This window comes from Mastigoproctus giganteus, chromosome 9, assembly GCF_048544385.1.
Source record: "Mastigoproctus giganteus isolate SK-2022 chromosome 9, ASM4854438v1, whole genome shotgun sequence".
Taxonomy (NCBI): domain Eukaryota; kingdom Metazoa; phylum Arthropoda; class Arachnida; order Uropygi; family Thelyphonidae; genus Mastigoproctus; species Mastigoproctus giganteus.
The window spans coordinates 118,455,652-118,473,204 of record NC_143583.1 but is presented as its reverse complement, the minus strand read 5'-3'; the positions used below and the strand labels follow the sequence as shown (position 1 = coordinate 118,473,204).

The window sequence follows — 17,553 nt, the reverse complement described above, 5'->3', positions numbered from 1 at the left end:
GGCCTCCGGCCCACTGGGGTTTCCCCGGTAAGACTTATGGCCAGTCCGCCTCTGCGGATAGAGAAAAAATATGAAATTGTGAAACGTTTTGAGCGAAATGAAAGACCATGTGATATTGCACGTGCTACAGACCCAAATGAGGCAACGCCGAAATTACAAAGAATGCAGAGAAAATAAAAACAACTTTCATAGCAGGAACAACTCAAAGTGTAATTAAAATCCATTAGATTAATACACAAAGAATTGGAAGAGATGGAACGGCTGTCATCTGTTTGGATAGAAAATCAAACAAAAAAACAAGTTTGCTTATGATAGAAGTAAAAGCATTAACAATATTTTATTACGATTATTTATTGTGTTTGGTAATGTTTTGGTTACAAATGTGTGTTCAATCTTGGGTGGTCGGCACCTAACCCTATTTTTCCCATAGGGCCTGTTGTTCATATTGCACCATTTTGCATTGCACGAAGGTTTCTAGGAACACAAGTATCGTGCTATACGAGGACTGACTGTACTCAAAATGCAGCCTAACCATTGCCTTACCGAACAAGAGAAGGCGTCCCTGTAGCCAGGTGGGAAGGAGCAGCAGTGCATAGCACACACTTCTTGATTAGACCGGGGTTCGAGCCTGTCACCACCAAATACGGAGGATGCGGAAAGGTCAGGGAATGACCACCGCATATCCTGGAGCAATATGGCCTTAGTTGCTAATGCTCCTAAAAACCCAAATAACTAACTAACTAACTAACTAACCGAACAAGAGAAAACTTTTAGCATTAAAATTAGTAGTGGCATGTAATGCAAGAAAGCCAGCTTATACAGCATCAGCCACACTTCCTTATCCCTGCTAGCAAAGTTCCTGTATATCATAGACAAAACTCCATGATCTATCCTGACAGCCTTTCTGCATTGCCCAGAGAAATAAGATAATTTTTGATGCTCAATGATACAGTAGATTAGAATTGCTATACAGATAAATTAGTATCTCTGTTTGCAGTGTGGAATGTACTATGTGTTATGATTTCATTATTGCTTACTGCTTACCTTTCATTTATCAATTAAACTTCAACTGCCATTTCTCAACACAGTGACCTAATTTTCTTAAATCTTGTTGCAGTAGCTCACCTGATCAATGTCATTAACCATCTTGCCAACCTTCATATCATCTGAAAACTTAGATATTAATCAATATCATTAATAAATCAATAAACTCAATCAATAAATCATTATTAATAAATCATAAAATGATTTTAATTATTAAGTTTATAAATCAATAAACTTAATCAATATCATTAATAAATATACAGAGGGCAATGGACAAGCCGCTCAACGAATTTATGGAGAACGCTTCCCAGACAGACATGTACCAGACCACCGTTTGTTCGCACGTGTGCATCCAAATTTGTGCGATTATGGGTATTTAGAGGTAACAGGAGTAGTGCAGGCAGACCACATTCGACGCAAACTCTCACCATGGAAGAAAGTGTGTTGAACGCCGTCCAGAATAACCTACTACCAGCACACGTGCCGTTGCCTCTGCCTTAGGAATGTCTCATTGCAGTGTATAGCGTGTCTGGCACGACGATTCCTTACACCCCATTTCATCTCCAAAGGGTTCAGTTACTGTTCCCCCAAGATCATCCTTCACATGTGACTTTTGTGCAGTGGTTTCTCCAAGAAAGTGTTCAAGATTTGAATTTTCCAGCCAATATTTTGGTCACAGATGAGGCTTATTTCACTTGGGAAGGCTTATTCAATCACCATAATGCTCATGTGTGGGCTCACGACAACCCACACGGCATGCGCCCCCATGCGGCACAACATCGCTTCGCAATAAATGTGTGGGCAGGTATGGTTGGTGACTGCTTAGTCGGCCCATACCCATACCTGTTACCATCCCGCATGAATTCTGCTAAATATCGGATCTTTCTTGAACAAGTTCTACCAGGGTTACTTGACAATGTTCCAGCAAATGTGAGATGCAACATTTGGTTTCAACATGATGGGGTGCCTGCCCATTATGGAAGGTGTGTTCGTGACCATTTGAACAGGCGTTTTGTGCATCGATGGATTGGCCGTGGTGGACCCATTGCCTGGTCCCCACGCTCACCTGATTTATCGAGCCTTGATTTCTTTCTGTGGGGGCCCCTCAAATCTATTGTGTATGAATCGCCTGTGGAGATGGAAATGGATCTCGTCTGCACTGCTGCTACTGTCAAAGAAACTCCAGGTGTGTTCGACCGTGTCCGCCAGTCCATGCTGTGTCGGTGTCACACATGCATCGTGTCTCGTGGTGGAACCTTCGAGCATCTGTTGTAACATCATGAAATGCATCCATCTCGTACTCCATGGCGCCTCCGTAGCCAGGTGGGAAGGAGCAGCAGTGCGTAGCACACGCTTCTTGATTAGACCGGGGTTCGAGCCCGTCACCACCAAATACGGAGGATGCGGAAAGGTCATTCAGGGAATGACCACCGCATATCCCGGAGCAATATGGCCTTAGTTGCTAATGCTCCTAAAAACCAAATAACAACAACAACTCTCGTACTCCATTGTTAATATTATGTCAAATAAATGTTTGCTACTAATTACTGTCTTGTGTCGTTTCTGCTTCTTGTGCCTCTGCTACTACTTTTCCGTGACGTTTCCGGTTATGGGTTCCTGTGCGATTCACATTCCTTTAGATGTTACCCACCTTCCCTATGGCGCCTCCGTAGCCAGGTAGGAAGGAGCGGCAGTGCGTAGCACACGCTTCTTGATTAGACCGGGGTTCGAGTCCGTCACCACCAAATACGGAGGATGCAGAAAGGTCAGGGAATGACCACCGCATATCACGGAGCAATATGGCCTTAGTTGCTAATGCTCCTAAAAACCAAATAACATAACATAACCACCTTCCCTAAACGTTTTTACCAATATTTTTGAGACACCCTGTAGAATACAAAAATGGGCCCAGCACTGAACCCTGTGGAATTTGACTAATAACATTATTCCAACGAAGAACACTGTCCATTAATAATCACTCTGTCTTTTCCCACTCAGCCATCTCTTTATACAGAGCAGTAACTTACTCTTATTTCCATACTGCTCCAATTTGCACAGCAGTCTTTTATGTGCAACATTATCAAAAGCTTTCTTGAAAACCAAGTATATAATTATTTTTTGCATCCAGTTCCTTTGTCAGTGCATTATAATATTCAATCTGATTGGTTAGACAAGATTGACTCTTAACAAATCCATGTTGTGACTGCTGTATAAGTGCATTCCTGTCTAGATTATCCTGCATTACTTCTTTAAACAGAGACCACTATTTTCCCTAGATCAGCAGTTAAGCTAACAGGACTGTAATTACTCTTTTCACCCTTTGATCCTCCTTTTTGAATTTGGGATACATTTGCACATCTCCAGTCCATAGGGACCTCTCCTGAATCCAGAGATGCTCTCATAATTATGACTAACAGCTTGCTTACCTCCTTTGCTGCCTCCCTTAATATAACTGGATATATCCCATCCACCCCAGGTGCCTTTCTTACATTTAACTGCAACAATTTCTCTTCCACTTTGATCTCATTTATTACAAAATCATTTAGCTCCTGTTGCAGTGGATTCTAGAAGTTTGATAAACTTCTGGCATCCACTGCCTGAAAGAATTCCTCATGTGTGCATATAGATGCAAAATACTTATTCAGCTTGTCAGAAACCTGAGTAGGATCATCAAGAGTTGAACCTTCAATATCAAGTGGACCAATGTGATTCATCCTCTTCCTTCTCGTGTTTACATAAGAAAAGAAGTCTTGGCTATTTTTCTTTACTGAAAATTTCTCATAATCTGCCGTAGCTGGCCTAACGTACTTTGTGACTTGATTGCAGACTAATTTATATTTACCTAGTCTTCTGTATTATCTGATAATTTATATGCCTCCCATGCATTTTTATTTTCTGCTGAAAATCTCATTAGTTCATCTTCCGTCCATTTATGTCTAAGCCTTGAACAGTATTTTTTAGTTGGTATGAAAAAAAGCCTAATAGCTTCTATGATTTTTTTATACAAGACAACTTTTTTTTTAAGTTGAGTTTCAACAATTCCTCTTCACTTCCCTCTCAATTATCTCAAATTGTGTAGCTCCCTGTTAGGTTCTGGTGCACTTCTGAAATTACTCTCAATTAAGAATCTTCATGCATGAATGTAGATGCAAAATACTTATTCAGTTAGTCAGCAACCTGGGCAGGATCATCAACAGTTAGACCATTGTCTTTGCTGCATTTCTTGGCATTCTTTGCCAGAGACTTGTAATCTGCCTTAGTTTGCCTGATCTCCTTTGTGACGATTACAGATTAGTATATATCTACCATAGGCTTCTGTATCACCAAATTCATCTGACATCCATTTAAGCCCAAGTAGCCTCTATAATTACTTCTCTGAATGCTTCCCATTTAGAATTTGCTGCTGGAAACATCAGATGGTCCTACTGTATGGAATTTAAAAACTGGCTGATTGCAGACTTATTTAACCAACAACCTGTAATCACTGCCACCCTTGTGGGTGGCAGTGATTACAGGTTGTTAATGCATAAAGAGTTGTTGCTGATAATCAGATCAAGTGTATTGCTTCCTCTTGTTGCTTCTCTAACATGCTGCTGTAGAAAAGTCATCCGCAAAGGTCTTGCTAGCACAAGTTCCAGTCAATATCTGGAAAGATAAAATCCCCCATTGTGAGACATTCTTATTTACTGGTCCACTCTGATCACTGACATTAGGCCTATAATGCACTACTCTCATTTCTGTTTTCCTGGTACTTATGTCACACAAACTGACTCAACATTGCACTGGCCACTCATTTCAACTGGATGCACTGCTTTAGATTTAATATGCTTTTTAACTGAGACCATGACTCCACCCTGCCTCCTGTCCTGTCTGTCCCTTCTGTACAATTGCTTCTCACCCTTTTGGCTAAGATCAAAGTGTAGTGTTCCTTCTGTATACATTGTAATACCCATATTCAAATTTTGTATCCCTTATGCCTGATTGGCACCATGCTTGTGATATCCCCACAATGATTGCATTTGGTGACTTAATCAGTAATTTAAATTCTTCAAATTTATTTACTATCCTCCTATCATTGGTGTACATGAAATATACATTCACCTGTTCTTACTCTTAGTTATCCTATTACAGCTCATGTATTTACCTGTTCCATGATGACTCATGACAGGGCTTGAAATCCCTGACACCTTGTTTTCCAGGTTGTCGCATATTCCAATAGAAGCAGTGCAAGAATTGCTTTCACCTCTGCATGCAGCTTCAGTTAATGTATTAATCTTTGTATCCCTCCAAGCTGTCAGTTTTCCAACCCATCTAGCACTGTCTCAATAGCATCAGTAAATATTCTTGTACCCCTTCTATTTAAGTGTATCCCATCCGTGTAAAACAGCCTCTTCTGTTAACAAGCACAGATCACACTGAAAAAAAATTCTACCACATGAGCTTTGTGTCGTCTCTCAAGGGCTGAATTAGTTGACATGGCTTTCAGCAAGTACTCCCTCCTATCATATCTGGGCAAGATTGCAGATGCTTTCATATTTAATCCTAACTCATGACTTTTCCCCACATTTCCGTGTACTTGTTAATTAAATCCTCAGATCTCCTACTCTTAATATTATTTGTGTGCCTGTGTACAGTGATATCTTTTGTGCCCTTAAAAGATGATATTTGCTCTACAATATCATCTGCTTTTGCCCCTGGTAGACATACTCTGGTCCTATTCTATCTGTCCTTTTTGCATAGCATATTTCCTATTTCCCTGACAATTACTACCTCCTTAGGGACGATCACATTCTGGCTTGGGGATTGCTGCTATGTAGCCTAATGTATGAACATGAGCTATGGCATTGAGTTGAGCAGCTGAGAGATTGATGGACTCTCCATTTTAATTGCTTCATGGACATCCACCCTGTTCTTCAAGCTCTTATAAATGCCCATCAGAAAGCCGAGTTCTTGCCTAATTTCCTCTTACTGTTTGCACCAAACACACAAAAATATGCCCCTTGGTTCAATCATGTCCTGTTCCAAGTAATCTGCAAACATCACACTTGTAGCACATTTTGTTAAGCCATGAGTCATAGAAGATCTACCCTTCCAGTTCTCCACCAAGCCACAGCACTCCCATTACTTTGAGCTCATTGCTTTGCTGCTCTAGTTCAGAGGCATGATTTCTGTTTAAATTCAATTTAACATGAGAATAATATACTAATTTTTTTTTTTTTTTTTTTTTTTTTGCTGATGCTGCTTTATACACTTGCTTTCTTGCATCACATGCCACTACGACTACTAAACTGATAGATACCTAAATGCAGCATTACGCTATCAAACTACTTTATATGTATTGCACTGTCAAGTTTACATTATGTGTATTGCACAATACCATTGAGTTCATAGTGTTTTAAATTAGTTATAGCCTTACTAGAATAAAGTTTTATTAAAAGCAAAAAAAGACATATGCAAACCTACATTATTAGAACCTATGAGCTACTTGTTTACCACAATTAAAATCCTACAATTTCACTACTATGCACTATACTAGTTACATGATACTATATTCTTGCCAAATCATCAATACAAAACCTCTATGAATGTTAATAATGATCATATGTTATGTACTACATGATAAAGATAAGTTGTTAAAACACTTATAGTTTATAAGCCTCTTGTTATTGTTTGTTATTTGGTTTTCAGGAACATTAGCAACTAAGGCCATATTGCTCCGGGGATATGCGGTGGTCATTCCCTGACCTTTCTGCATTCTCTGTATTTGGTGGTCACGGGCTCGAACCCCGGTCTAATCAAGAAGCGTGTGCTACTCACTGCTGCTCCTACCCACCTGGCTACGGAGGTGCCATAAGCCTCTTCTAATGCACTCTACACTGCTACAAAACTATGTAGAAACCTTCAAGTATCTCCTATATCAATACTAAAACAATGGTGGAAAAATTCGAATCGATACAATCAATAAACACAGTGTTGGCAGGAATCAACTGTGGCTTTATAAGCGATTACAAGGGTCAAGTAAAGAACAAATGCACCAAATTAATCAAAGAATTACAAATAATTTCTACACTACCAATGTTAAATTGAAAGTTATAAAAACCAATCATTTTAAATCAACATGTAAAGTTCCACTTAGTTGTTCTCAAAAAAGCTCCTAGTCCAGATAGCCTTGTATATGCATATTGTTTTTAGTATATGAAGACTGTTCAAAACTGTTCAGATTATGCTGATTGTTCAAGGTTGAAACCACAGTTTGCACAGTATTTAGACTGAGTTGTCTTCTGTTTACCTCCACACATTAAGCTATTCACTGTTTATGGCAATCTCTTATTGTCAACTGATAATGAAAATATGTTTTCAGATTTTGTCATATTTCAGAAAGGAATGTCAGTTTGCACTGAACAGTGTGCGTGCGCGCATACTGTTCAGTGCAATCAAACACTTGAAAGAGCATTTGAGGAATTCTGCAGTGAGTTATCCATAAGTTTTTGACGTGCCATTTCTCAACCCACTGCTTAATTTTTTGTGATCTTTTTCAGTAGCATACTGTCATCATCCACTCTGCCAATTTTCGTATCAACAACAAACTTAGATATTAAGCCAGATATACCTTCATCAATATCATTAATAAATACAGAAATAACAATATAAATAACAATGTGCCCAGTGCTGAACCTTCAAGACTCCACAAAAAGCTGTGTATATTGATAATAACTTTGTCTTCCCCACTCAACCATCCCTTTATCAATAGCAGTAACTTACCTTAATGCCACACTGCTCCAATTGATACAGCAGACTATTATGTGCAACAGTATCAAAAACTTTCCTGAAATCCAAGTATATGATATCAGAATTATTTTTTGCATCCAGTTCCTTCATGACTGCATCTTAGTTGTTGTTGGAGTGGGGTTTAATGGCACAAGGGCTACTATGGCCAAATCGCGCCTTGCATCTTAGTGTCCAGTCAGATTGGTCAGACAAGATTGCTCCTTGACAAACCCATTCTATGACTGAAGTGTAACTGCATTCTTGTCTAGATAGATGGTCCTGCATTATTTCTTTAACTAGTGACTCCATTATTTTCCCTGGAACAGAAGTTAACCTTACAGGTGTATAATTACTCATGTCACTCTTTGATCCCCTTTGTGAATTGTGATAAATTTGCATATCTCCTTATGGGGACTTCCCCTGGATCCAAAGATGCTCTTATAATTATGGCTAAGGTTTGCTTAGCCATAATTATAAGAGCATTGCTGCTTTCCTTTGCTGCTTTCCTTAATACAACTGGATAGATCCCATCCACCCCAGGTGCATTTCTTACATTTAACTGCAGCAATTTCTCTTCCACTTTGACCTCATTTATTACAATATCATTTAGCTCCCTGTTAGAGTTTGATACATTTCTGGCATCCACTGCCCTAAAGAATTCCTCATGTGTGAATGTAGATGCAAAATATTTATTTAGCTTGTCAGCAACCCAACCTGAATAGGAACATCAATAATTGAACCATCAATATCAAGTGGACCAATGTCATTCGTCCCCCTTCCTTCTCGTGTTTACATAAGAAAAGAAGTCTTTGCTATTTTTCTTAGCCAAAGATTTCTCATAATCTGCCTTGGCTTGCCTAACCTCCTTTGTAACTTGGTTACAGATCAACTTATATCTATCATAGGCTTCTGTGTCACATGTTAATTTATATGTATCCCATGCATTTTTCTTCTCTGCCATATGTCTCATTAGTTCATCTGACATCCATTTAGGTCTAAGCCTTGAACAGTACTTCTTAGTTGGTATGAAAAGCCTAGTAGCTTCTATGATTTTTTCCTTGAATGCTTCCCATTTAGAATTTTCTGATGTTAACATCATCAGTTGGTCCCTCTGTATAGGATTTAAAAACTGCCTTGTCCTGAGACAAGTCTGTCTGACCTTCTTCAGAATGGTTTTGAATTGACTTCACACTGGATAGTGAGTTTAATGCTAACAAATTTAAGGTTCTGATTTTTACCTTTACAAAAGCAAAAACTCTTTACTAAAATGAGAACCCTTTACAAAAGCAAAAATCTTTTGTAAAGATTTGTTTTTGTAAAGAGCAAAACTCTTTAAAAAAACCAAAAATGACCTTTAAAAAAGCAAAAACTTCCTTGTACCTTTTATAGTGGAGACTCCCAGGGTTCAGTGCTTGGCCTATTGTTGTTAATATTTATTAATGATATTGATGAAGGAACGATGGGTGATCATTTAATTTGCAGATGTGCAAGATTTTATGTTTACTGCATGAACTTTCCATAACTGCTGCTAGATTTGCATTCCCTGATCACTACTGAGCAGACCCTGTGTGCACATGCCAGTACTTGTCAAGCTAGTGTTGCGTGAAGAGTTTTTTTTAGCCGTGTGTCACTGACAATCATTTTGAAGCAAATATCATGTTGGACAATCAGATTGAACAGCGATATGTGATTCGTTACTGTGTTAGAGGCGCCTCTGTAGCCAGGTGGGAAGGAGCAGCAGTGCATAGCATACGCATCTTGATTAGACCGGGGTTCGAGCCCGTCACCACCAAATACGGAGGATGCGGAAAGGTCAGGAATGACCACCGCATATTCACGGAGCAATATGGCCTTAGTTGCTAATGCTCCTAAAAACCAAATAACAAAATAACTGTGTTAGATGGGGCTTAAATGCTTCAGAAGCAGTTAAAGAGATGAATGAAGCATACAATATTGAGTGTCTTGGTAGGACGGCCATAATGGCACAAGAGATTCATTGAAGGCAGTGAGTAAATAAATAAGTTGACCCAAGATCTGGTCAGTCTTCCTCCTCAACAACTCCTGAGCGAATCACCAAATGCCCAGTTAATTTTGGATGAAGACAGGCGAATTGCACTTTGTGAATTAGCTGTTAGAATGTCCTTTTCATACAGTAGTGCTCACAATATTGTGAAAGATCACCTGAAAATGTTGTGAATCTCTGCCCACTGGATTCCACAAAATTTGACTCCAGAACAAAAACAGCAAAGAGTGGACTTGTGCAAAAAAATGATTGATCGTTTTGAAACACTTTCTCTTGCTGAGACCACACACACACACATGAGAGGGGCTTAAATTTAAGTTGATTTAAAATGGTTAGAGGATGGATGTGCAGAAGTTTGCCTTCAGCTAGTGAGTGGTTGATTGATGGAATAGGCTTCCATCTGTTGTTTTGGAAATGGATGGTTTGAATAAATTTAAGGAAGAACTGTGTGTGTGTGTGTGTGTGTGTGTGTGTGTGTGTGTGTGTGTGTGTGTGTGTGTGTGTGTGTGTGTGTGTGTGTGTGTTGGCTGATTCTGTATAAGCTTGCTATCTTGCATCAATTGTCACTTATACTGCTACCCATAGTTTCAATGAATTGATTATTCCAATCTTACTATTTGTGTTAATCAATAGTGTGGAAATTTATTTTTGTATTTTATAGGCATGGATTAGTGGAATGGCTCATCGTATACAGCAACTTATGACACTGAATCATTCTAGAGGTTCTTCCAAATTAGTTATAAAATCTTCTCCAATAGTTGTGTCGCCTTCAACAGATGAAACTGTTTTTAGCGATGAAAGTGAAGTACATCAGTATCCAAAAGCAGCAAGAGTTAGTTTATCATCACTGCGATCACCTCACCAGGTATATATACTGTGTTGGAATGATATATAGAAAGGGAAAGAGTTTATATCGACTTATGTAAAAGATTATTCGTTTATATATGCAATACGTAATAAAAAGGCAAACTGAGTTTGCTAGAAATGCTGTTCTCCCCAAGGAGAAGTATATTGCTATTTATTTGCAATACATGCCCCTACCCATACAGTTGTTTCCAGAATTATTATCCCTTCATTGGTATATAAGTAGACCCCATCAGTTTAGGTCTTATAAATTGTTTCATACTTTCAGGATCGGTTCATGAACTGAAATATGAATTTGTGTCCAGTTCTGAACAGATAGTTATGGTGTGATAGCTGTTTGAATTTTAAAAAAAGGATATTGTTTATCCATGGTAAAAAAATAATAAATTTAATAAAAAGTAAATAAGAATAAGCAAACATACATGAACCTGAGATACCTCAAATCACAATTTAGTGACAGTCTCTTCTTGTGGATCTTCTGTCTCATGGTTATTCTCAGCATTATATCTTTTAGCCTTATAAGAGTGTGAAATGTATTGATCTGTACCATTTTTGCTCCTATTATCTTTTGTTAGACTTATGCTTTTAAATATTTAGGTCCTAATATTTACTCAATCATGCCAGCAAAATTATTCTTATAGGAATGAAATTTTTTATTCCTCATATCATACTGAAATCATGGCCTTCATCTAAACCATTGTTTTCCAATAAATATGCTAACCCTTCAAGATAAAAATATAGCATACAGTTTGTAGCCAAATGTGCTGATTCATTTTCTGTCTACAATAAAGCTCAGCAGTCCTAAACAAGTTATTAATAAATACACACTTGGTTTTTTAGAAGCTAAGAAATGCCTTCTGTTTCCTGCCAAAATTATTGGTTGTAACTTCTGTCCATCCATACCTCCACCTCCCTTTCATCATGATGGATTTATTGAATCCTCATCTAAAAATAAAGTTGCCTTATGAGCATCTTACTTTTCCTCTAACTCTTGCTAAATCTCCTTATGCCAAACCAAACAGGTCCTATACAATACTTCCATTGATTTTGAAGAAGGATCCTGAACAACCTTTATGCCAAGAAGCCCAGGTCTTAATGATGTTTCTCACTTGTTCTTAAAATGTGTGCTCCAGAATTAACTCCTGTTTTACGATGTTGCCTTTTTATACTGTTATTTCAACAGTTGTTGAAATAATATGATAATAAGTCCATCTCTTGATTATATTTTTCTGTTTTGCTGACTCTTTTCCCTTCCAGTAACAAGCTAGAGCCTTTAGAAATGACAGTTTCTAAAACAAAAATGTCATAAAATGAGCATTTCGGAAGTGACTCTGTGAGTCAACCTAAAATCTAATTTAAAATCACCAAGAAAGAAAATCCATTATTCATTAAAAAACTCAAAATACAATTGTGACTGGGTTTCAGAGCTCACTGATTTGCTTAGATTTAAAATCTTGTTCACCATTCAGCACAGGGTTGTTTTGAATTGAAGCCACTTGCATCTGATGAGAGACCACTGAGCTCTGAAACAGGTCAAAGTATTGCCTTCGAATTTTGAATGAATAACAGATTTACTTTTTTGGTGATGTTATTCAATTAAAAATATTAGCAATTTTAGGTCAGCTCATGGATAATGATGTCATTTTTAAAGCAACCCTAAACTTGTTAGGGTTGTTTCCTCCAGCTGCCACTTTCCTAAACTTGTTTCCTCCAAGCTGCCACTGGAGGAAACAGTGCTTCTTCATGACAGCAAGATAGAAAATTATAATGCAGGGAAAAATTTGTTATTATATTTTTTGCACTTCCTTATTTGTTAACAACTCTTTGTTAACAGGAAGCAAGGACAGGAGGCAAAGGGTTGTTGATAAATGGTCTTTCTTTAGAGTTGACCAGTGCTATTAGTGGATCCTTTTGTAGGTGACTCTATTGTCAGGGAAACAGGGAACATATTGTGCAAAAAGGATAGATGGTACAGGACCAGGATATGTCTGCCAGAGGCAAAGGTTGATGATGTTGTAGGGCAGATATCATCCTTTAAGGGCACAAAGGGTGATATTGTTGTACACGTTGGCACTAATGATATTAAGAGTAGGAGACCAGCAGAATTACTTAACAAGTAAAAGACAATGCTGAAACCGTGAGTTAGGGTTGAATTTGAAAGTGTCTGCAATTCTGCCAAGACACGATAGGAGGGAGTATATGATGAGAGCCTTGTCAATCAATTCGGCCCTGGAGAGATTGTGCAAGGCTCAATGGGTAGAATTTTTCTCAGCCTGGTCTGTGCTTGTTAACAGGAGAGTCTGCTTCTACAGGGATGGGATACACTTAAATTTTTTTTTTTTTTTTTTTTTGATAGTTGTTGGCGCATCGGCTTCTGTGGCCATATTGCACCTCCCAAAGTTTTTGCAGTACTTTGATCCAAGCCCGAGGCGAGAATCGAACCCGCGACCTTTGGGTTGCCGGGCAGGTACTTTACCCACTCGGCTAGCCCGGTCGGCTTAAATACACTTAAATAGGAAGGGTGCAAGAATATTTGCTGATGCTATCGAGGCAGAGTCAGATGGGTCGGAAAACTGCTAGCTTGGGAGGATACACAGACTAATAAATTAACAGTAGCTGCTGACAGAGGTAAAAGTGATTCTTCCACTACTTCTATTGAAATGTAATTGAGCAGCAGCCTGGAAAGCAAGGCAATGGGAATTTCCTGGACTGTTTGGAGTCATGGAACAAGTAAATACATGGGCTGTGCTAGGGTAACTAAGAGTAGAAACAGGTGCATGTATACTTGCATGTACATACCAATGCTAGGAGTATAGTTAATAAATTTGATGAGCTTGAAGTGCTAGTCAAGACATCAAAGGCAGATATTGTTGGGATATCAGAGACATGGTGTCACACAGACATAAGTAGTGCAGAACTTGAATTTGGGGAGTACAATGTGTACAGAAAGGATAGACAGGACAGGAAGGAGGAGGGGTTATGCTGTTCGTTAAGAAACACATAAAATCTAATGAAGTACATCCAGTTGATATGGGTGGACAATGCAATGTTGAGTCTGTTTGGTGTGACATAAGCACTGGGAAAGGAAAAATGAGAGTAGGTGTGTTTTATAGGCCTAATGAATCTGGTGAGTATAATGAGCAGTTGTGCAGAGAAATAGAGTGGGCCAGTAAATTAGAGTGTCCTATAATGGGGGATTTTAATTTCCCAGATATTGACTGGAATTTGTGGTTTGGTCACTCACACACTAGCAAGGCTTTTGTGGATTTATTGGATGATTGTTTTTTACAGCAGCATGTTCAGGAGGCAACTAGAGGGAGTAATACTCTTGATCTGATTATCAGTAGTGATTCTTCATGCATCAAGAATCTGCAGATAAAGGAACCACTAGGTGGCAGTGATCACAGTTTGCTGAAGTGGGATTTACTCAAAGAGGTAACTACCATCAAGTGTAAAGGGAAGGGTTTTTGCTTTCGTAAAGGTGACTATGGTGGTCTGAGACAGTATTTAAATTCTATACGGTGGAACCAACTGATGATGTTACCAACAGCGAATTCAAAATGGGAAGCATTCAAAGAATTAATCTTGGAAGCTACTAGCCTTTTCATACCAACAAAGAAATATTTTTCAAGATTTAGGCCTAATGGATGTCAGAAAATAAAAATGCATGGGATACATATAAATTAACATGTGACACAAGCCTATGATAGATATAAGCTGGTCTGTAGCCAAGTTACAAAGGAGGTTAGGCAGGTGAAGGCAGATTACAAGAAATCTTTGGCAAAGGATGCAAAGAAAAATAGCAAAGAGTTCGTTACTTATGTAAACTCTAGAAGGAAGGAGATGAATCAGATTGGTCCACTTGATATCAATGGTTCAACTCTTGATGATCCTGCTCAGGTAGCTAACAAACTAAATTAATATTTTCCATCGACATTCACACATGAGGAGTTATTCAGCGAGGGGAATGCCAAAGGTGTATTCAACTCTGGCAGTAAGCTAGATAATCTTGTAATAACTGAGAGTAAAGTGGAGGAGAAATTGTTGAAGATAAACACAAGAAAGGCATCTGGGGTGGATGAAATCTATCCAGTTATATTATAAAGGAGGTGGCAAAGGAAGTAAGCAAACCCTTAGCCATAAATGTGAGCTCAATCCACAAAGAAGGATCAAAGGGAGACATGGGTAATTACAGATCTATTAGTTTAACTTCTGTTCCAGGGAAATTAATGGAGGCACTGGTTAAAGAAGCATTGCAGGATCATCTAGACAAGACTTCAGTTATAGCTCGGACACAGCATGGGTTTGTTAAGGGAAAGTCTTGTCTGACTAATTTGATTGAATACTATGATGTAGTCACAAAGGAACTGGATGCAAAGAATAACTTTGATATCATATATTTGGATCTTAGAAAAGCCTTTGATACTGTTGCACATGAAGACTGCTGCACAAATTGGAGCAGTGTGGCATTGGAGGCAAATTGCTGCTATGGATAAAGGGATGGTTGAGTGGGAGAAGACAGAGCGGTAATCAATGGACACTGCTCTTTGTGGACTAATGTTATTAGTGGAGTCCCTCAGGGTTCAGTGTTGGGTCCATTGTTGTTTTCTGTATTTATAAATGATATTGATGGTATATCAGGCTTAATGTCCAAGTTTGCAGACGATATGAAGATTGGCAGGGTTGTTAATGACACTAATGACAGTACACTGCTACAACAGGATTGAGAAAAGTGAACAAATGGGCTGAGAGGTGGCAAATGAAGTTTAACATTGACAAATGTAAAGTACTATATATGGGAAGCAGTTCTCCCAGAGTAACGTATCAACTCTCTGGTACCACACTGACAGAGGTCGAGAATGAAAAGGACCTGGGGTGAATTGTGCAGGCAGATATGAAGTTTTCTGAGCAGTGCAGACCATCTGCAAGAGTAGCTCATTGTGTCTTGTCAATGATATACAGGAATTTTTATAGCAGGGATAAGGAGGTGATTATCCCCTTGTATAAGGCAATGGTCAGGCCACACTTTGAGTACGGTATACAGGTCTGGAGGCCTCATTTTAAGAAGGATGTAGAGCTGTTGGAACGAGTACAGAGAAGGGCAACAAGATTAGCAAATGGAACAAAGGGTTGCTCTTATGAAGAAAGGCTTAAGTTTTGCAAATTACAGTGTATGGAGACTAGGCACCTGCGAGGTGATCTGATTGAGGTGTATAAAGCTTTGAATGGTTTGAGCATGCTCAATGTGGATGGGATTCTTCCTCTTACTCAGAATAATCGCCTGGGAGTGCATAAATTCAAATTGAGGAAAGACGGTTGTAGGATAGATGTGCAGAAGTTTGCCTTTAACCAGCAGGTGGTTGATTGCTGGAACAAACTTCCATATGTCATTGTAGAAGTTGATAGCTTAAATAGATTCAAGGCAGAACTTGACAAAAATTTGGAGCGAGTGGATGGGTGAAATAAGGGTTTTTTTTTTTTTTTTTTTTTTTTTTTGGCTGAAACTATATAAGCTTGCTTTCTTGCATCATGTGCCTTTGCTAATGCTAATCCCTCAAGGTTTGGCACTAGTCCACTCTTGTTTCTGATTTGCTTGGTTGATGTCAGCAAGGGAATAAATAGTATACCATTGAAATTTGCACATGGCATAAAGGATTACAAGTGTTTTTTGTGATACGAGTTTGTCTGAACTTCTTCAGAATGGTTTTGAATTGACTTCACACTGGATAGTCAGAGGAATAGTTTTGCTTTAATGCTGACAAATGAAAGGTTCTGATTTTGAGAAGTAATAACGCAAGAATAATTTATACACTAAGTTTGATAGAACTGAAAGATGTAAATTAAAAATTTCATTGAGCATTATGTCAAACAAAATGGTTAGCATGCAATAAGTGCAAATGCCCAGAAAGGCACAGTGTTTTATCAATTAATTTAGTGTACTTAGAAAGGAGGAAGTTATGGTTCCATTATACAAGCCACTGAGTCAGATCATTCTCAGGCTGCATCCAGAGAATGACATTGAACTAAATGAAATATTTTAAAAACAGATGACACTTGTTTAGTAAGGATAGCAAAGGGATGTTCTTATGAGGAGGGACTACAAATGTGTAGATGGAGAGCTAGGAAGCCAATTAAGTCTGTGGGAGAGGGACAAATTGAATAATTGTAGAATTTTCACATCAAAATGGGAGGAGGCGTAAATGTAAGTTTGAAGTATTGGTTAAGTTAAGAAATTCTGACATTATGCCAACAGAAACAGGATCTCATTCTGATTTAGCATATTCAAATTCTGCATTGGAAATTCTGCATTATCATGTTTAGGATGGTAACTACAGAAAGCAATATTCTTAATCTGGTTATCAGCAATATTAAGAATATATTAAAAATATTCAAGTAACAGAGCTACAAACATTTGTTTGCATCCCACACTTTGAAGGCTGCAGTAGCTGGCTCCCCTTTTAGAAGTATAGCTTTAGAAGTTTACCTTTGCATGTTTTATTGTGAAAATAGTGTTTTGCCATAAGTTGCATTTTTTTAATATATCCATTCATACAAGGTACAGTTTAATGATATCAAACTGTACTCTTACTACATTTGGTTTAAGTGGATGCAATAAGTATTTTGTTAAAATTAATGGGGAAGTTATTGAGACTGCAAAATAAATGTTCCTTTCATGTTTTTCTTTTCTGTTTAACAAAATAAAGACATTATTACTCCATAAACTTGTGTTAGATTTTTCAACATTATTTGTCACTGTAGTCAACCGATTCAAGTAGCTGTTGATCATCATATTTTTTTAAAAATTATATAATAACTTTAAGAAAAGTGGATGCATTGAAGCAAGTTTTTGGTGA

The 17,553-nt window shown here is 38.2% G+C and overlaps 1 protein-coding gene across 1 annotated transcript in view; it reads left to right on the top strand.

Annotated features, from left to right (window-relative positions):
• LOC150080675 (ankyrin repeat and SAM domain-containing protein 6-like) overlaps window positions 1–17,553 on the top strand; it is a 270,192-nt gene that overhangs the window by 162,710 nt on the left and 89,929 nt on the right. Inside the window, exon 10 of the mRNA XM_090380780.1 lies at window positions 10,497–10,700. Coding sequence (XP_090236906.1) covers window positions 10,497–10,700 — 204 coding nt within the window. The remainder of the gene's footprint in view (window positions 1–10,496; window positions 10,701–17,553) is intronic.